Source organism: Mytilus trossulus, chromosome 4 (genome assembly GCF_036588685.1).
Source record: "Mytilus trossulus isolate FHL-02 chromosome 4, PNRI_Mtr1.1.1.hap1, whole genome shotgun sequence".
Taxonomy (NCBI): Eukaryota; Metazoa; Mollusca; class Bivalvia; order Mytilida; family Mytilidae; genus Mytilus; species Mytilus trossulus.
In genome coordinates, this window is record NC_086376.1 from 17029128 (window position 1) to 17049752 (window position 20625).

General features: G+C 31.2%; 1 protein-coding gene across 1 annotated transcript in view; it reads left to right on the plus strand.

Annotated features, from left to right (window-relative positions):
- Positions 1-10655: 10655 nt before the first annotated feature.
- LOC134716458 (retinal homeobox protein Rx-B-like) overlaps positions 10656-20625 on the plus strand; it is a 19452-nt gene continuing 9482 nt past the window's right edge. The window contains exons 1-3 of the mRNA XM_063579457.1: positions 10656-10880; positions 12164-12411; positions 16580-17121. Coding sequence (XP_063435527.1) covers positions 10817-10880; positions 12164-12411; positions 16580-17121 — 854 coding nt within the window. The 5' untranslated portion in view covers positions 10656-10816. The remainder of the gene's footprint in view (positions 10881-12163; positions 12412-16579; positions 17122-20625) is intronic.

Sequence of the window (20625 nt, forward strand, 5' to 3'; positions counted from 1 at the left end):
ATATTCATTTTTGGTCTTTATATTCATTGTTGTTAGTATGATTGCTTGCTCATTGTTCTGTTGGTGATTGTTTTGTATGGATTTTGTTTGAGGTCTTTTAAAGACAATGTCATCACCAAATCTGATTCTTCAATCATGACTCTATTGAAGGACTGCCAAAACGCAACAGCTGCACTACGTTTTCCTATTTATTCACATTTTCAAATATGCAACATTGTAAATAAATTTTAATTTTTGTCTGAAAATGTTTGCAGTTCAAAAGTTGACATGGTAATATCACTTTCGGAATAAAGACGAACTCCTGCGAATCACAATTTCATGTATACATACGGTTCAAGGCAAAGAGACATTGATAATTTAAGTGACAGGAATGTTATAACCTTTTGAGAAAATCTTAATATTGATTTAAGAATTTTTCAAGTGAATTCCCTAAGAATTTTAAAAACCTATTATTACTATTTTGTCAAAATAAATGCTGGTACTAGTATGTTCGTTTTATTCCTTTAAGTCAGGTGTCTGGCTGCACATCTAACGTAGTGTTTCTTTCTAGAGGAAAAATTCGTGATAGTGGTGGATCCAGGAGGGGGTTCCGGGGTTGAAACCTTTTTTTTTATGATCAATGCATTTGAATAAAGACAAATATTTTGAACCCTCCTTTCTCCTAGGTTGGAACCCTTCCTTTTTAAAATGTCTGGTTCTGCCCCTGTGCGACACACCAAGCTCCATGTATTTACTCCTTATATCTCTTCACCTCCGCATTTTAGACTGATGATCAACATTTTAACTGGTTTTCTATAAATTATTTCTCATTTGAATTGTACAATATTTGTCATTTCAGAACATTTTAGAGCTTGCTATGCAGAATTTGTTTTGTTTATTGTTGAAGACCGTATGATGACCTTTAGACGTTTAGTTGCCGGCAACCTTTTACGAAATATTGGTCTCATTTATAGAAATATCATAGGCATTTATAATACCGCATGTTCTTAATTTTGTTTTACCGCCTCGATGTTAATTCTAATTGTCCATGTTAAAAGAAAAGCTGTTTGTTAATGTACAAAACGATAGTTAGGATCATATGATAGCTAGGCGTGTTACTACTTTTAGTTGTAGTGTGCCAAGCCAGTCGTACCGACCACGAAAAACACTCCAAGAGTTTGTTCCGTAGTTGGTATTAGACATTTAAAAAAGACAAAATAATGGAACCTTGTATCAGCTGGAAGGTTGTGAAAGGAGCGAAAGCGTGGATTAAAATCCTTTATAATCTGTTTTGAAATATTTTTTATACATACTATATACATGTATTATAAATATAAATATATATAATTAAGAGTCCCCTGTTCCAAGTCAAAGTTGAAAGTTCTATAAAGGAGTCGGATTTTTTTTACTTGATATAAATTTTACGGATTGAGTAAAACCATAAGATTTCAGTGCTTTAGAAATATAGGATAACAATCTTGTTTAAATATATAGTGGGCATTTTTATAATTACGGTAAAACATGGTTTGCCGAACCTTTGTCATGACACTAAGAGAGAACGTGGACACTGGACACATCTTTAATTATCATTACATGTTTACAGATTCCAATTTTCCATTAACAGATCATATTTCATCAACCAACCACGTTTTTAAATATGAACCCTGCTTCTCCGGAAGTTACTTTTCTCTCAAGGAAATAAAAAGTATCGACTTGAAATGTTATACCGACCCGTACTATTTAATTACAGTAAACTTATTAGCTCTGGATAGACAGGTAGAGACACGTGCTTGACTAAATGGTCTAATATTTACAGTGTCAGTCATTATCTCGATGTAAATAGCTCGACTAGGTTGGCTTATGACAACAAAAGTCACAGGTGTATACAAAGCAGTGCCGTTATTGAGTTAATTAATGCGAAGTTAATGGTGGCGCATTAGAGAAAACGATTTCCGTTTGGATGGGACGATCACCAGTTAGGATCATTATCCCATGGCTGATCTTGTTTAATTACCAAACAAATCGAGCAACTAATTTAATGGCAGCGGATGAAAATCAAATGTGAATCTCTGATCCAATAAATTTGTGTTTTACTTTGATTGAGCTGTATTAACAACTGACAATGAGAATCAACCATAAAATTTGACATCCTTATTCATGTTCCCTACAACTTTTACCAGATTATGCATAGCTTTCACTGTTGTTTCCAATATGCAGTAAATCCTAGTCACAATGCTTTATGACCCATCTTGTTAATTCTTCAATTTCGCAAAAAGATTAATTTTATGACGGGCAAATCGAAAGATTTTGGTAAAAAAGTAATGTAAGGATTAATTGACAATTTCTTGAAGATATAAATGTCACCAAGGGTTTCGTAAAGTTTTATATAATGTCATGTTTGATAAATGATAGAAAAACAATAGATAAATCGCGAAAAATACTCATTCATTTATGTGAATAATGCATATTCTTCGTATAAAAGGTAAAGGATATATTGTAAGACTTATATTTTCTACAGGGAAAATATAAAGTACTACTCATTTTAAAAGACAGGAATAATAGACAAATACAAAAACGATACTTTTACAACGTTATGCCGATGGCGGTAGCATATGAAACGTTGTAAAGGTTGAACAACGACTGCGTTATGTAATTTGTTAATGTTATACAGGAAAAACTGTTTTTTAAATCATTTTTTGGAGAAAAAAAACATTTAAATAAAAAAATAAAACACTGTTTTATTTCATTTTCCATCAATTGTTTACCTGTGTGTAATTCTTTTTATTATACCTTTTTTCTCCTTTTTCTTTACCATTGTTCAACCACGGTTTTCTAATAAAATAAAACAAAATATTTTACGAAACAGAAAATCTGAAAATAACATTTATTTTTTGTTCACATAGTTCCCAAATTTGGCATTTTTAATCCAAGTCCATTATATATTTTTCATGAAAGATACCAGGGGGAAATTCAACATCATAGATCGAAAACTAACTGACAACGCCATGGCTAAAAAAGAAAAAGACAAACAGACAACAATAGTACAGAAGACACAGCATAGAAAACTAAGCAACTCGAACACAACCCGCAAAACTGGGGGTGATATCAGGTTCTCCGGAAGGGTAAGCCGTGCTCAACATGTGGCATCCGTCGTTTATGACAAATAATCTCGTTTGACAGTGAATCATTTAGTTGGGGTACCCCTTTTTCTCCGCATACCAGAGATTCAATATTTTAGTTTAGTCTCACCACATACAATTACATATATCTAAACAATAAAATATATTCATACAGGTACGTAAAACATACATGCATAACAACAAACTTTAAATTAACATTGAATGTGCCAATCTTAAAAGATTTTGTGAGACTGTTCACGCAATATTAAAAAAAAGAAACCAGATCAATATTTTACATATTATTTATAATATATATTTGATCAAGAATATCATTAAAATGGTTCTCTCCGGGCAGGCCGGTGTCCTATAGCCATTCTTCCCCCATGCCAATTTTTCCTGGGGGAAAAACTGGATCGATCCAATATTTCCCCCCGGAAAAATTGGCATACTCCAACTTTTCCCCCTTAACGTTATAGGGAGAAAACGAGGATCAGGCCAATTTTTCCCCTTTGCGACATGATAAGCTAGTTTTTCCCCTTTATAAATTTATAACGTCGGCGACATCAGTTAGAAATTTTTATCCTAACAAAAAGAATATCAACTTTTTTTATTAGTTTAAATTAGCGGTACAAAAGCTTCATCGTATCAGAGACATATGATACTTGTATTATATGTCTCTGATACGATGAAGCTTTGGTACCGCTAATTTAAATATATCAGAAGAAGAAGTTCGATAAGGGTGAAACTTCATCAAACCTAGGGGAGATATGTACCCCCTCTCCCACCAGCATGGGAGACGTGCAGTGGAAACGTGGAAGTACAGGAATTACCTCCATTATTGTGACTCGCTGTACAAGATCTAAAAAAATATTCCACCTGCCCTAAATGTGTATATATAGGGTCAACCACGATCTTGCACTTATGATACAAATATCCACCAGAGTTACACGGACCTGGTAGTAAGTAATAAAAGGCCACCGTACGGGCTCAAAAAATGGAAAAAAAAACAATATATATAGTCGGCTATAAAATGCTCCAACCATAAAAATTAGGGAACAACACAAACAAAGCTAACAGGCTTATTGATTACAAAATAATTTACAAAAAAAAAACCTCAAACGACATGAAAAAAAAAACACTGTACCCGGTACTGCACGTTCCTGGCTTTGAAATGGGCATTGGTACATCAACAATGTGGTGGCCATAAACTCAACCCTCCCCAATGAACCAAACCTAGGACAACACACCGCAAGGAAAAAAGTATCAGTTGCAATTGGCTTCACTAAGAACAATAATCACTTGCACAAAAACAGTAGAAACAAAGCACCGAAATAAAAGTACTCGCAGTTACTGAAAGTTATTTCAAAGCTAGTGAAAATATAGACGGACTAGCGGGCATAGACACACTGGTAACAGACGGGTGAACATGTAGACAGGCTGGTAAACATGTGAACAGACGATGGAATATGTAGACAGACTTGTCGACATATAGACAGACATGCAGTTGAGAATGTAGAAAGACTAAGGGACACAAAGAAAGACATATTAGTTGAAACATAGACAGACTGATAAACCTGTAGACAGGACTTGTGTTGATGTAAAAGAACTAAAAATTTGTATCTATAAACCTATTTCTAACACTGTTCGGTTTAATGTCCAGACGTGTACATATATACAGTGATATCTATAACATAGGGGGAAAGATTGGCATGGGGGAATAGTGAATATATGTATACGTATTGTCCAATTTCCGCGGGGGAAGAATGGCAATGATCCAAAATTTCCACGGGGGAAATATTGGCTCATGCCAGTCTTTCCCCCGGGGGAAAAACTGGCCTGGGGGAAGAATGACTATATAACACCGGCTTTCATTCAATAAAATCGTACCCCCACGAAAAAGAACAAAAATGTTGAAACCAGCGTTGAAACAAAAATCAACCAATCAATCAATTACTATAGTAATCTATTTTGTTCTTAGAATCAAACTTAGATTCCCTGTCCGTCAAATTCGTGAACGTTTTTCAAATATTCTAAGATTCTTCTATTGCATGCAGCAATTTATCTTAAAGGAGTGCGAATAAGCATGCATGTTAAGATATATAAAATGATAGTAAGATTCCTAAAAAGTTTTTAAATATTTTGCTGGATCAAAAATATATTTGAAATTTCTCGTCTTCTCACTTGTCAAGAATGGTATAATACAAAGACCTCTCAGTGATTACTTACCACATATTATTAACACCCATGCTGCGTTTTAAACAACTATATGAATTCCGGTGCATAGTTGTCTCATTGCCACTATCGTATTACACCCTCTCCATAAACAAGGTACAATGTATTATATTCAAACAAGGCAACATATACACAAACATAATGACAACACATAATTAATTTTCCAAAAACACCTTATAGCTGACAGGAATTATGCTTCAAATATCTGAATATTCTTAGAATGCTTCAAATAGTTAACACAATATTATATCTCATAACTATAACTGATCGTTGTTTTCTTAACATTTACTAGAAGTTGCACAATTATTGTAACTCAGCATATATAAAAGAAAAACAGTTTACTCATTTCAACGGAGAGAAAAATGAAAAAGGCGACTTCTTTTACCCACGGTCGTAGCTGAAATTTTTTTCAGATATGGTAATCCAATTTATTCTATCATAAACTTTTTGTAAACATGAATGTCTGCTTCCCTTTTTGACCAGGGGCCGTGTCAATGAAAGTATCCTAGGATATGTCTTAGGACATTATTTAGGATGGTCTTAGGACGTGTCTGAGACATGTCTTAGGATGTAAAACAAAGCTGTCTTAGGACAGTCCTAACTACGATGGTCCTAGGACCATCCTAACACATTTATTTAATTGAAAAAATATGTAGAGATTTTTATGTCCATGATTTAATGGCATTTGATTATTTATTTTTATTTGGAAACAATTATCGCAAAATAAAAGTTATAGTTTTAACGTAATACTAATAAATACGTTATTTTTAAGATATGATAAAAGATATAAATGAAATCTACGATAAAAAAAAAAGTAATAGTCACAAAACTTTGTTGAATGAGATATTCGTGCTGCAGCTAGTTTTGTACTTAGGTCCGGTGGATTTCATTACATGTATCGAATTAGGATTAGTGAAAAAAAAGAAAAGAAGATGTCAACTTTTTCCCATATTTAAATCAATATTGCAACGTTTTGGTTGGTCGCAAAAAATGTTGCTTATAATGATAGTATTTTTTAGGCTTCAAAATAAACAGCACGAAATAATTTAATGTAATACAATTGAATCTTTAACAAATATTGAAAATATTTTTGATTTATTAATTCAAATCTAATAACAGTATGATAGTTTAATATTGTATTAGTATTTTTAGTATCGAGTTTGTGCTATATTTTTTGTTTTTATTACGTTTTAGGACATTCTAACCTTTAGGACTATCATAAGACACCTATTTGTATATCCTAACTTTGGACCAAATTTAGGACATATCTTATTTTAGGAGACTTTCGTTAACCCGACTTAGGACTAAGATGTGTCCTAAGACCATCCTAAGACATGTCTTAGTCCTAGGACAGCTTCGTTGACACTGGCCCAGCATCATAATTATTATGCCAATTTTTTTTAACACCACAGTTAGTATACTGAAGCCGGCAAGTCCTTGTGCTCTGAAAAGCTGTTGTGCTGGGTTGTTGTAAGTTGCTCCTAACACATTCCTAGGGGCGTATATAGTTACCATCAAAGCAAAACTGCAGTTAACATGTAAAATTTGTCAACTACTAAATAGTTAATTTTGAAGCTCAATACATAGAAAGAAATACTATGGGTATTTGTCCACAAAGAAATTATTTCATCTTGGAAAAATAATGCAAGGGGTTGTAAAATGTACGTATCCTTGAATAAAGCAAGTAAATTGACAACATTGAATACTGGCTTAACATTTTCAAATATTATTATTATTCATTATAACAATTTGTGGTATTTTGGTAATTTAAAGATCAAAATGCAAAGTGAAGTGTATATTCCAGCTGCTTTGACTACACATTAAAGGTAAATGTAAATAAGAATAAGGCATTATAGCTTTTTTTTTATACCTAACAAAAACAGTTTTCTATATAGAGGTGAAAAAGATAATAACTTGTTGATACCAAAAACTACCAATGTTTATTTTATTTGAAACAAAAATAAACTTTCTATTTAGAGATGAAAAGACTGAGTGAAAAGATAATAACTTGTTGGTACCAGTGCTTATATTAGCAATGATGATTTTTTTCAGGGAACTATAATTAGTCTTTCATCATGTTCATGTATAATCGCAGTTGATTCCAGTTGTATAGGAAAGATCGTATAGGATACTTTATCAAAGCTTAAGTATGCAATCAGTGGATCATTCTGGTCGTAAAAAGTAAATTTAAGTCCAATATCTTTATTCATTTAAGCAATTTTGTTTCACTAATGAACCATTTAACTGTACGCCCCTCCAATTTGCAGTCACATAAAATATGTACTGCCGTGTGTTTTATTTAATCATCGTTTTCACTCATTGGGGGTTTATAAGAAAACGGAATTTTAGTATAATATATTTGTTCTGTACGTCGACCCCCTGTTGGCATCGCTATCCTTTTCTTGGGAAAGTGATTGTACGGACTCACCGATCCGGATATTAATCTTATAATGAAAATGGCGGGAGATTTTGTCATCAACACACAGAGAATCTAATGAAAGAAATAAAATATTTAACAGCCATTCATTGCTGATGTTAAGACACAGTGGGAAACGAAGAAATTGGAGATCCTTGCCTTCGCTTCTGAAATTACACTATCTGTTGGGTTTTTTCTTCTTCCTTAAGCATGAATGTCACATACAATGAATAAGCCAGATATAATAATACCAGTTTATTTTGTCTTGTTATAATAAATAAATTTAATTAATTAATACTGAGGTAATTAAAGGTCGGTATCGATGTCTGGTGTTTGTCGTTGGTATTATGTAAAATGTGGGTGCTTTCATTACAGTTTTTACTTTGTCCAGTGGAAATTTGAATAGTTTATAGTTTCATGAGATGAAATAAAAACTAGTTCTTTTCCGTAGATGTAAGTTAAGCTATAATTTGATTAGGAAACGATAATTTTATAAAGATAACTTCTTTGGGTCACATTAATTATTAATAAGTTGATGTAAGACTGAATCTAATAATTTTATTTTTGTTTATCCTTATATACGTATTCATGTTAGAATATTGTTTTCTTCTCCTCTTGGTAGTTATGCGTCCGACTGCTTCATTTGTTAACAAAAGAGGAATTTCGTTTTTAGATTTATTCTTAAATTTAGGACAACTAAAACTGATCTACCAAAGTTTCGTTTGCCAATTGATAATTTTATTAGAGAAAGGCCTTTTTCTTATTCACGTAAATTATTCGACGCAGGACCTTATTGTAACAAATAAAGTGTTAGTAATAGGCATTAGGTTATTATTAAAGCTGTCAAAGTGTCATACTCGAAGGACATTTATCTATTTTCACAATCCAAACATTTGACATAAAATTTACCAAAAACCGTATTGATTTCGTATCGTGCAGTAGTGGATACATACTTAAGTTGTAACCCCAAAGTCTGGATTTCGACGATAATACGACTGGACCTCGATCTTTCTCAACGAAATTCATTGGGTCAATTATAATGAGTGGTTAAATTAATCCCATCTCTGACCCATGCTACATATTTATCTATACACTTCTAGATATATCATTTAATGAATATTATCAAAATGTCTAGGTAAAAAAAAAAAAACAAGTATGGATGTTTATGTGATTTTGAGCTAAATAACAAAGAAGTAGTTTTTTTCATTATTGAAAATACTCTTTTAATCCCTTTTTCTTAATCTGAATCTATGTTTTCTCTAAATAATTAATCAAGTAAGAATAAAAAAATATTATACCGAAAAAAAAACCTAATAATAATAATAATAATAATAATAATAATAATAATAAAAAAATAATAATTATATTTTTTTATTTATTATTTATCATTTTAATCTGTGTGCTACAAGCAGGTGAGTGTTTGTATTTCTCAAGTTTATTCTTTACATAATCTTGTCTTCGGAATTTTTGAAAAACCGAAAACAGATGTAACACAATAGTGACACGCGCACCTGTGTCTTTGAACATTTCTCGCACAATGGCGAGAGAAACATGGATGCCACGATAGTTTGTACGGCATGCCAATAATATACTTTTATTAGTTCATCAAAACTGTTGTATACCATCATAAAATGTGCGGTGAGAGTTACATTCTTATCGATCTAATCTCTTTCTTTAACAATCATAAAACCGCTTGATATTAACACCTGTCGAAAAGCAAGGTGCCGCACACGACCAAAAAGTGAGAAAAACCTGCCATTCTCATTGTTAGATTAACGATTTTATATCATTGTAAAAATTATGATATCAGTGTATTCACTTTAATGAAGTAATTGAGCATTAAATTTAACAAAGTTCCACCTTATTCCACATGAATAATTAATAATGTCAATTTTAATTAAAAAGATTTATAAATACGAGTTTAAAACCAACTCCCTTACCGATATCGATAGTGTTCTTCTAATAAAACTAAAAAATTTAAACAATAATTTTAATAATATATAGTGAAACTTTCCTATGAAAAATCATTGTCTTTAATGTCATTTATTTATTGTTAATGCTTCCGGTTTTGTTTGTTTTTTGTTTTGGTTAACTAAGAATATAATAAATACATTGATTTTAAACAAGGAATCGTATAGTCCTATATAAATCCTAGTTTAAACAATAAAATAATTTTATCCCAAAAAGTTAGTAATTATTCCTTAATAATTTCATATATGTATTAATCATTTATTTAAAATAATTGGAAGAACTTCGAGTATACCATTTGACGATTTGCTTCAGATGGAATTGTACAGTTAAAAATATTTTCCATACAAAGCATCTATCCTTTTGTTCGTGCATTTATTTAAAGATATAATTTATTTGTATTCCTTTATTTTAACAGATAATTTATTGTATTTGAAATGTTGTACGAGTCTGAATTTTCTATAAATTATAAATATACGTACATTTATTGAAATAAGTCTTATTTATACTATCCTTCAAAAACACAGTAAGATTTAAAAAGAATATCTAAAAACAAATCCAAAAGAGAGGACTAAACGAATTTCGTTTGGAGTAAAGTGTAAGTTTAAAATGTTATGCATAAAGCGTATCATTAGCACGCATCTTAATTTAAAAAAAGGTCGTATTAACATATAGTTAACGATAATTTATGATATTTATCTTCATTAAGTGAAGTCGATTGACTTTCCAATACTTCATTATTATTGATATTGGACGAAAATTGAAAGGACTTTTCTCGGTTTGGTATTATTGTCAACATTTATTGTGTACTTGAATAAACAAATGAATACAAAACTGTAAGTTTTTCTTGTCATATTTCATTTCATATGAAAATATTGTTCCTTTAATGCAATATAAAGTCGTTATTTACCTTAAAACGACAGAATTTTCACAGTATCGGAAAACCAGCGTGAAACTGATAGCGTTGTCCACTCATTTTCAAAGAAAGGTCTTAACCAATCAAATGGCGAGTTTTGCCACATTCAAGACACTTGACTGAGAGTGTTAAAAAGCAATTGGAACCAAAAATCAAGCGCAACTCGTATTTCTTGATTCAACTGATATGGATGGTGTTAACAACTCCTCTTTATATTTTCAAGAGCCACTTGCCAAGCCACCAAAAACAGGTAAGATTTCTTTTTTATTCTTTTATTTATTGATAGGAATCGGATTTCAGGTTAATATTTCTGTACAATAGCAAGTGACCAGTAAAACCTCAAAGGTTTAATTGAAGAATTAGACCCAGAAAGTTGGTTGGTTCAGCTTTTATTCAATTTATTTGCAAGAAAATTAAATCTTTGGTACTCTCTTCCAGATTGTTTAGAACTAAATCATCCAAATTTGATTAAATTTCAGGCGCGCTGTGCCAATATATTATTCTGATTTAGCTAACTAATATAATTAATTATTACTCGTTAGTGCCTATATTGATTTTCAATCATGATCTATATGTCTTGTTAATTTCCAGCGGAGTAAATTTACACATTGTTTTAAGGACAGACAGTGGTACTATTATATTACTATATTCGCATTGCATCCTATTAAAAAAGATTTTGTTTTTTATATTTTATATTTTTTTCTTTACTTTAATTTAAGTTCCGTTCTTTGTTTTATAATACAGTAGGTATTATTGATGCAAAAAATATAATTTACAAAAGAATTAATGTTCTTGTAAGTAAAATTCTTGATAGTTTTGAATGTGTTTTTAAAAGAATAAAATACCCTTGCTCTTATGTCTGTGAATGAAAACTGTGATAGTCGCACCACGTAAAAAGATTTTTTTTTATTATTTTTTTATCTATCTCTATTTGTCATTGATAGGACAGATTTCGGTATTATTAAACGATTGCTGAAAATGTTTGAAAATTGCAAAACAGTACGGATTGGTTAAATTACGTACTTTTTTTTAATGAATTAAATCTTATATTAATTTGTATGCCAATGTAATTCTTAATGTAAACTTAGATAAAATTTTGTGTTTAATTTATATTTAATAAATGCACGTTGTTAAATTGCAAAAACCAAAGGATAATATTGACAAATGTTATAGTCACTAAATTGTTTTTTTTCAGCATTAAAATGCTACAAATATGTAACATGTACACCCAAAGAAGACAACTTGAACAAACTTATATTTCACAAATATATGTTTTAACCTCTATTCTCTTCTGTTAAGATTGCATATCAAAATCACAAAGAAAAGATAAGATATAATTATTTATAATGGTGAAAATAAGTATAAACATATATTTTAAAGACGAACTTTTGTTTCATCCGTGAAAAATTAATGTGACGAAATTTTATGAATTTTCTCAGTTCAACATTTCTTTGTTTTCGAAGCAGCTTTTGGATTAAAATATTTTATTAGATCCGAACTTTTAAAAGTAAACTTTCACGCCTTCTATTGCAGACTTGAAGCAAGCAATGACTAATTCTCAGATGATGAACCGAGGGGATAGTGACAGCGGATCCTCCAAAGAACCGGACAGTGGTTCAGAAATAGACAGTGAAAGAGCAAAACAGAAACGTCATAGGACAAGGTTTACACCGGCCCAGCTGAATGAACTTGAGAGGAACTTTGCTAAGACACACTACCCTGATATCTTCATGAGAGAGGAACTAGCTTTAAGAATTGGTTTAACAGAATCACGTGTCCAGGTATGTCAAAGCAATAATTATATTTATTCAAGATTTTCATCTAAATTTGAATTTTCAATTGACATATTGTTTGGCGTATTTATATATATCGGAGAGTAGAACCGTAACGCAAAAAAAACATAATTATAAAATATATCTATGAATCCCATTTTTAATGGAACTTTAAAAGAGAAAGTAAGAACTGGGAAAATAAAACTATTTCATAGTTCAATTTCATTTTTTTTTTATAAAACCTTTCTTTTTTTATAATACAATCTTACATAATCTGCGGTAACATTTATAAGTAAGCGGCATGGTCTTTTTAGATAACCAAATTAATTTTAACAGCTAGGAGTTTATTATATAATAAACATTATTTTTATGATCAGTTCCAGAGAATTTAGTCTCTTTCATTCTTTTTGTAATTTTTGTTAGCGGCAAATTAAATACTTAATTTGTGTCCAAAAAGTTGGAAACATTGGTATTATCATTGGCATCAAATATACGGAGTATTAAACATATGCATAGGAAGGAAAGTTTACCGAATAGAAATGTTCCCATCAACTTTAATTATTGTCTTCAACTTGATGAATGCATTTATGTTTCAATATATGATATATTTCTATTCATTTAAGTTCATAGAATCAAACATAATGGTGATATGGTACTAAATACTATTATGAATTACGTGGCGTGTCAATAACATAAAATATAGGAATACAAAAAATGCAAAATGACAAACAAGGCAAAAATATCAAATTTGTTTCTATACTATCATAAACATTTAAATCAAAAATCATAATTTCTAATGTAAATTACGAAATGGTTATAATAAATATAATATTTATCAACTAATCCTTTTTAGACAATTAAATTAAAAACTTGTTACAAGTCTATAGCATTTAAATCATGATTCAACTCTGGGTGTAATTCTTTTGTCTAACAGTCCCAGTATCACTTGATTTTTCCGATTTTTGTTTATTTGTTTATTGTTTATTTATTTTGTAAATATAATTAATTATAACTGCTATATTTCAATTTTAATTGAAGACATTTAATACGCATGATAACGTTTAGCATTTTTTGTCAAGAGCCTAATAAATTAAACCTTGTAAACTTAAAAGTTTGATAGTAGATTCTAAGTACATGAGTGGTTTGTACCGTGTGCTCTGTTATCTTTGGCTCGAGTGGTTTTTACAAAGAAATATATTAAAGCAAATATACTATATTAAATACTCCGACGTTTCGTAAAAAAATCATTGTGTACTGTCTGTATCATTGCACTTTATTGTGAATATTTCTGGACTAAAGCCTTGTTTATTTCAGTTAAACAATATAGAAAACATTTCTTTCAAGTATACCGACACATTTCATATCATTTTAAACAAAAATGACCACAAATAAAAGTACATCAATATTTAAACATGCCAACAGTATCTTTTATTATGTTTGAGACTTTGTCCGTTTCAGTTTATTTGACATTAACCGATTCGAACCTTATAAAAGGTTTTATATAAGTGCATTATCCATAATTATAAAATAGATTAAAAAATATCTACCTTAACTCGAACCATTGGTTCAAACGAATTGTGTAGGCTTGCCAGAAGCAATTCCGAAATTTCTAGAATTATATTCTTATTTGATTATGCTGATGATGATATTTAGTATCTTCAGTCAGGATTTTTTTTCTGAGTCAATTTTATTTATATTGACTGCAGGGTTTGTTGCTTGTTCGTAGAATGTGTCCCGTGCTTGAGATATTTGTCCTTAAATTTTACAATTTTCATTTATATATATTAAAGATATACCTCAGAGAAAAGTTGAAAAAAATAAGATTTTTGTTGGTTTTTTTTTTGCATTTTCATGATCACAGCAATTTTGACCGTTATCTTTATTTTGTAATGAATATAATAGCATTATTATTTTAATTATAACACACCTGTTAAAATTGGTTTGTATAACACTATCATTTGTCTCCCGTTTGTCTAAATAGGGTTTTGATATATAACCGTCACACGCAAATTAGACACCATAATTAACATACAGATTATATTATATCCTTAAAAGAAGCGGACTTCATTTACAATTGACACCCAGATAATTACACTATTAACTTTTCTCAGCTTCTTTCCATAACGAAATACACACGAGGATCTCCAATTTCATCCGCGTGTGGACTGAAATATTAGCTGGAATCCTCTAGGTTGTAGCATTGCGTGCGAGTACATTCGATTGTCAGTGAAAAATGCAATGCGGGTACGTCAGCGCTTGTCCCTCGGTGGTCGCACAGTACAGATATTGATGACTTTACATGTTTGAATGATATGACACGAGATCACAGCGATTAAACTTACATATTTTTAAAACAAAAATGAAGGAAAAGTAATTGGTTATCCTTAACAATGGAATTTAAAGAGTTACATGAATAACAAGAAGATAGTTTTGTAACCTTTTTTATATTTTGGTAATTTTTTGCTTTCAGGGATCGTGTTCAACTTTTAGCTAAAAATTATGACATTTATCTCAATGAGACTTTAAACTTCAAAGCTTAGGTATTGATATTGCCTATTGACACACATTACAATTAATTGTATTAGCATTTAAATCTATTGTTGGTATGTTATATTTGATTTTTGATTTCAATACTTACTAACCAATATTAAAAGCCGTTTATTGACCATCTATTAACTAATGGAATGAACAAAACAAACACGGCCACATTCAGGAAAATGTAACAGAAAACGATAGTCTTTTAAAATGCCGACATTGTACAAATAATTATTTTTGTTCCTTAAATGCGTAGGTTAACGGATGAAAATTAACCGAACTGACCTATTCTTATGATGATAATATTGTATACATTTATATGTTCTAAAATACCGACTTTGATTCGTTTGGAATAATTTTCTATATAGGTTTCAACTCAAGAAAACGAAGAGTAAAAGCACATGCGTACTAATAAATTGGAATTACATATAGCTAAATACTAGACATTAAGAAAATAAAATTGACTTTTAAATGATAAGCCTTGCTGCAGAAATGTGAGAACCAGTCGAGAGAAAGTTAAATTTCGCGAGCCGTAAGGCGAGGAAAATTCATTCTCAAGACTGGTATTTTTCGCAAATACCCCCAAGAACATGATATATCTGTTAAATTACACCGAATGTCTGTTTAAAATAAAATAAATACATTAATTATAAAAAGCTTAATATACTGTGATTTCGTATGTTATAATGTTAAACAGGGAATTATCATGATTAATTTTACTTCCATGGTCAATAATAATTTTTCTGTTTCAAAATTTTACGATTTAAAGTATGCATGCATGCATACATAAACAATAAAAGAATGGCGATGAAAATTGCATTCTGGAAAAAATACACGAAACGTATTATCAGAAAAATATAACAAAATGAATAATGGAAACAGGAAATTCCAAACGGGAACTAAAATTTGCATAAATTTACAATAGTAGAGAATAAACGTCCCAAAAGTCAGTCAAAATCACAACCGTCTTAAGCGTCATTATACACTCTATATGAGTCTAATTAGAATTCTTTTGCGTGTTTTGAGACCATGTGCAGATTGGAAATAAAAACAATACCACGGAGACAGACTATAACGTGTCTCCATTGTTATCAATTTTAGACAACTTTATGTCTGTCCGAGACTACATCGTGACACGAGAGGAAAAACGGTCACAAATGATGTTTATAAAACAATATGGCGTCACTGGATCGCTAACAACCAATATTTTCGAAGGCTATGTTAACTCGCCTGTTGTTTGTTTTTTTGCTCTTTTTATTCTGAGATCCCACGACATTTAGGACATGTAACTTCCATGATTTTTGTTTTTGGGGTTTGGGGTTTTTGCCAGAGACGAGGGTGTCATTAACACATTAAAGATTCCAATGACATTTGGATTATGTGACGTCTATTAACCGGTCCTACATAGTAGGATTACATTGCGTAGGAAGACAATTATATTTGTTTATGTATTTCAAGAAATATTTCATCATAAGGTGCAAAAAGACGTAATTCAAAACCCAAAATTTAATAAAGATATGTAATCGAGATACACTTGATTTAATTTTATAATAATTTCAAATAGAAGCTCATTGGTTGTTAAGTTAGTACAAGTACAATAAAGACGTAAAACAACATCAAATTAAATCTATGTTCTTTTCAGGTTTGGTTTCAAAACCGAAGAGCTAAATGGAAGAAAAGGAAGAAGACCACCAACGTGTTCCGAACACCTGGGGCTCTACTACCATCACCAGGATTACCTCACTTTGGTTCTATGAATGATGGTCTTTGTGGTTTTCATCCATCAGATACTCGCTGGTCTGGAATGTCAAGTATGTCTGGAATGACAAACTTAGGAGGATCTATCAACGGTAATCCCCTAACATTTCCGTCATCTTTACAAAGACAAGGACTTGGACAAGGATTTGGGTCACAAGTATCAATAGCAGGCCTGGCTGATGCTGTAAATGTGTCACTGGGTAATAACCTTATGCCTAATGCAAGTTCTCTTTATAATTCCAACTATGGAGTCCAAGTTGCTAGTTGTTCTTCTCCCCTGCAGTCAAATTCAAATTCGCCACCGGCGATGTCAAATACCCAGATGACGTGTGGAATGCAAGAGATAGGCGAGGCTTGGCGAGGTTCAAGTATAGCGTCATTACGTCGGAAAGCACTAGAACACACGGTTACCTTATCAGGATTTCGGTGAAATATCAACTATCCGTAAATATAACCGTAACATTTTATTACATAGATTCAAATGACTTCTATTGTATTGCTAAGGAATATAACAGTGGAACTTGAGTCGCAATTACTCAATTATTGTGGTTTATTTTTCCGTTTGAAGATTCCAAGACATTTGTTATTTACAGACTTGAACTTATAAATACAAGATATGTCTGATTTATTTGTGTATATATTTATTATATTTGACTACACTTATTGTAAAACATATAGTTCAGAATAATATTAGAAATAATGGTGCAATTTTAAGCGATCTTGCCGACATAGAATCATTTTTTGTGATGTAAAGGGGACATCTTTGAGATGACCCTTACAAATGAATTGTAGTGCTATTAATATGTTTGTTGTTCGATGTATGTGCTAAAGGTATTGTAAAATTCTTCATCGGTGACAGTCAAATGAGCAGGAAATATAACTGAATACATTTTGAGTCCGGATATTTATTGCCATTAGTATTTATATATTTAACTACTTTTTCATGTATTAATTGATTAATTATTTAATGCAATAAATATTTAGCTGCTCTTAAGATATTTCATAATAAATAGTAAAAGCATAAGCAGGTGATTTTTTATTAATTTAAAAACCAAATTGAGAAAATACACTAACAGAGTCTGATAGCAAAAAGAAGTGTTATAAACAGTGTGGATTTGAGCAAATACCATTTTTATCATCACTAAGGTTAATGAAACTTACACAATTGTCTCTTTCTAGTTGTAAAGATATATTGTTTTGCAATATTCACAGTTTGCATGTCCATAGGAAAGCTGTTGAGGGCTAACAGTGGAATAGATAAATACTAAAGGCATATGTGTGTATACATTTTAGAGAACTTTAAATCTGTTAGAATATTTTCGCATTTCCAATATATATTCCTGTTTACTAGTATATCTGTGCCATGAAGATTTGTGTATATCTTGTTTAATACGATATTTGTGATTTATTCAGTAGGATCATTGTTTTAATAATTGTTTTCTACTGTGTAAAAATGTAATAAATAATTGACTATAGAAGAAAACGTGTTCTGTGTCTGAATAGATTGTGCATACATAGGAATGAAAGTTTTAATTATGCCCCATTTTCTGGTCTGTGCGTCCGTTCGTTTGTTCGTCCGTCTGTTCGCCAGTTCGTCGGCCCCGCTTCAGGTTAAAGTTTTGGTAAGTTTTTTGTTCCTTATGATATAATCTTTCTAATTTTAATGCCAAATTAGAGATTTTATCCCCTTTTCACCATCCAGTGCACACAGAAAATGATAGTGCGGATGGGGCATCCTTGTACTTGGGACACATTCTTGTTTACTATATAATTAAATACGTACGGAGAACCGTTGCAGTATTATAATGACTATATATATCAAGCACTATTTACACAATTTATTTTTTAAACCAGATATCGTAAATAATGTCTTTAATACTAATGTTGTTATTATGAAACATTCTAAGACGTTCAGTGGTACTAAATAGATGTATATATAAAGCTAAAAGTATAAACGTCTGTCGGTGTAAGGCCTTCAACAATGAGCAAAACACATACCGCAAAGTCAGCTATAAAAGGCCCCGAAATGACAAACGTAAAACAATCAGTTCAGAATTAATGTATTGTTCATATCGATACAAACCTGAAAAGAAAATAACAAAAACACAGACTGGATGTGGCAGGGTATCCATACATCCCTTCAATAAAACAGACAAAAAATACAGATCTGATAGAACTTGCAGTTACTGACAGCTAATTCAAAGCCAACAAATCATGCGTGTAGAAACCTACTAAAAGCTGCATTTACACCTTTCTCGCTGACCGATTGTAGAATGGTTAAACCAGTTTCATGTGCTCATAAACCTATGTACCTGTCATATGTCGTAAAATTAAAAAAAAAGCAATAATTTGTTTATGCCAGTAACAAAAAATGTTATACTTATGCCCTGCCTTATACGTTACACACTGTAGATCTAAGTGCTAAAATGACCTGGGGAAAGTCTTATTTTGAAGCTGACTGTATGGTTGTGTATTAATGGGTAAACGTATTGCTGGCTATGACGTGTGTTCGCTTGCTAAATCGACCACCAGTATTCCGGGGGAAGGTTCTTCTCTTGGACTATTCAGAATAATATTTATTCAGCATAACTCCTCTTATAGTTTAAATCCTATGAAGTTTTCAATTTGCCATCTGTTTGTACATATATTGAAGGTGTGCATGTGTTTAGGATTTTGATTTTTATTAATATATGCTCTTTTTAGAAGATAGTTAAACTTTGTAATTTTGGGAGTATCTATTTGCATAAGAGGAGCGTTTCAATTAACTCCTCTTATACAGATTAAACTTTGTCATGTTTTGGGGCATAAGCGGTTAAATTTTATACACGTAGTTGTTCTAAAATAACACTTTAGATCTGCGAGGGCATCAATTGTGTCACCCAGATACAATAATATATCAAAGAAAGTCCGACATTGACTTTGTTATTATACAGTTACTTCAGATGGGAGTGCGGGGGCATCACTTAGTTTAGTTTAATTATTACTTCGTATTCAACATTGGCAATTGAAGGTTAAAACAAAAAGATATCTGGAAAGTAAGAAGACATTTCTGGCCAGTTTTACTCTGCCAGTTTAACATAACTGAGCACATTATAAAGATAACAATATGTAAATGATTAAAAATGACAGCACGGATTTCGTCAATGAGCAAAACACATATCCTATAGTAAGATTGATTTCCAAAAGATAGAACCTTAAAAAGAATCATTGAACTATACGTATATATCACTATTTTCTTTCTTTCAAATCATAGAGTTAGTAAACAAAAGACTAGAGTTTAAAACACTAGAGAAATAAACCATTTCAAACGAATTTAATATAAGCATCGACAAGATAGTTGAATGAGTAATTTCCCAGGGTACTCGAAGACTAAAATTACAAAACATTGCCCTACTTTAAATCAAAACTTCGTTTAATGCAGTTCTTACACTTTCATTGATTTTATTGAAAAGGTTTTAACATTTATAGAATAAGACACTGAGTACATGCTGTATTAACAAATATTGCAGCATCAATAATTTGTTTGACCAGGCATCATGTTCATAACCCTTTCAACGTCAGATATCTTTACTATATCAATGTTTTATTGTGTTGTTTTGTTTTTTTTTGTATTTCGTTAAGGTTGTTGATGCTTAAAAGTCCGTGAAATTTCTATGCCCAAACTTATAGTCACTTTTCTTGTGGTGTAAAATACGTATATTGACGCGTATGCTCAACACCTCTCTCTATTCAGACTATGACGCATCTCGCTGTACATTTCACATTTGAAGAAGACATTTACATCAGTGTCCGTTGGTTTGTAGTGGTAAGATGTCTCATTGGCTATCACACCCGATGCATTGTATTTTTGTTATTATTATTATATAAGCCGACACAAAATCATGTCAGCACCTTTGCAGGAATTATCTTTACCTCATTGAAAATTGTTTG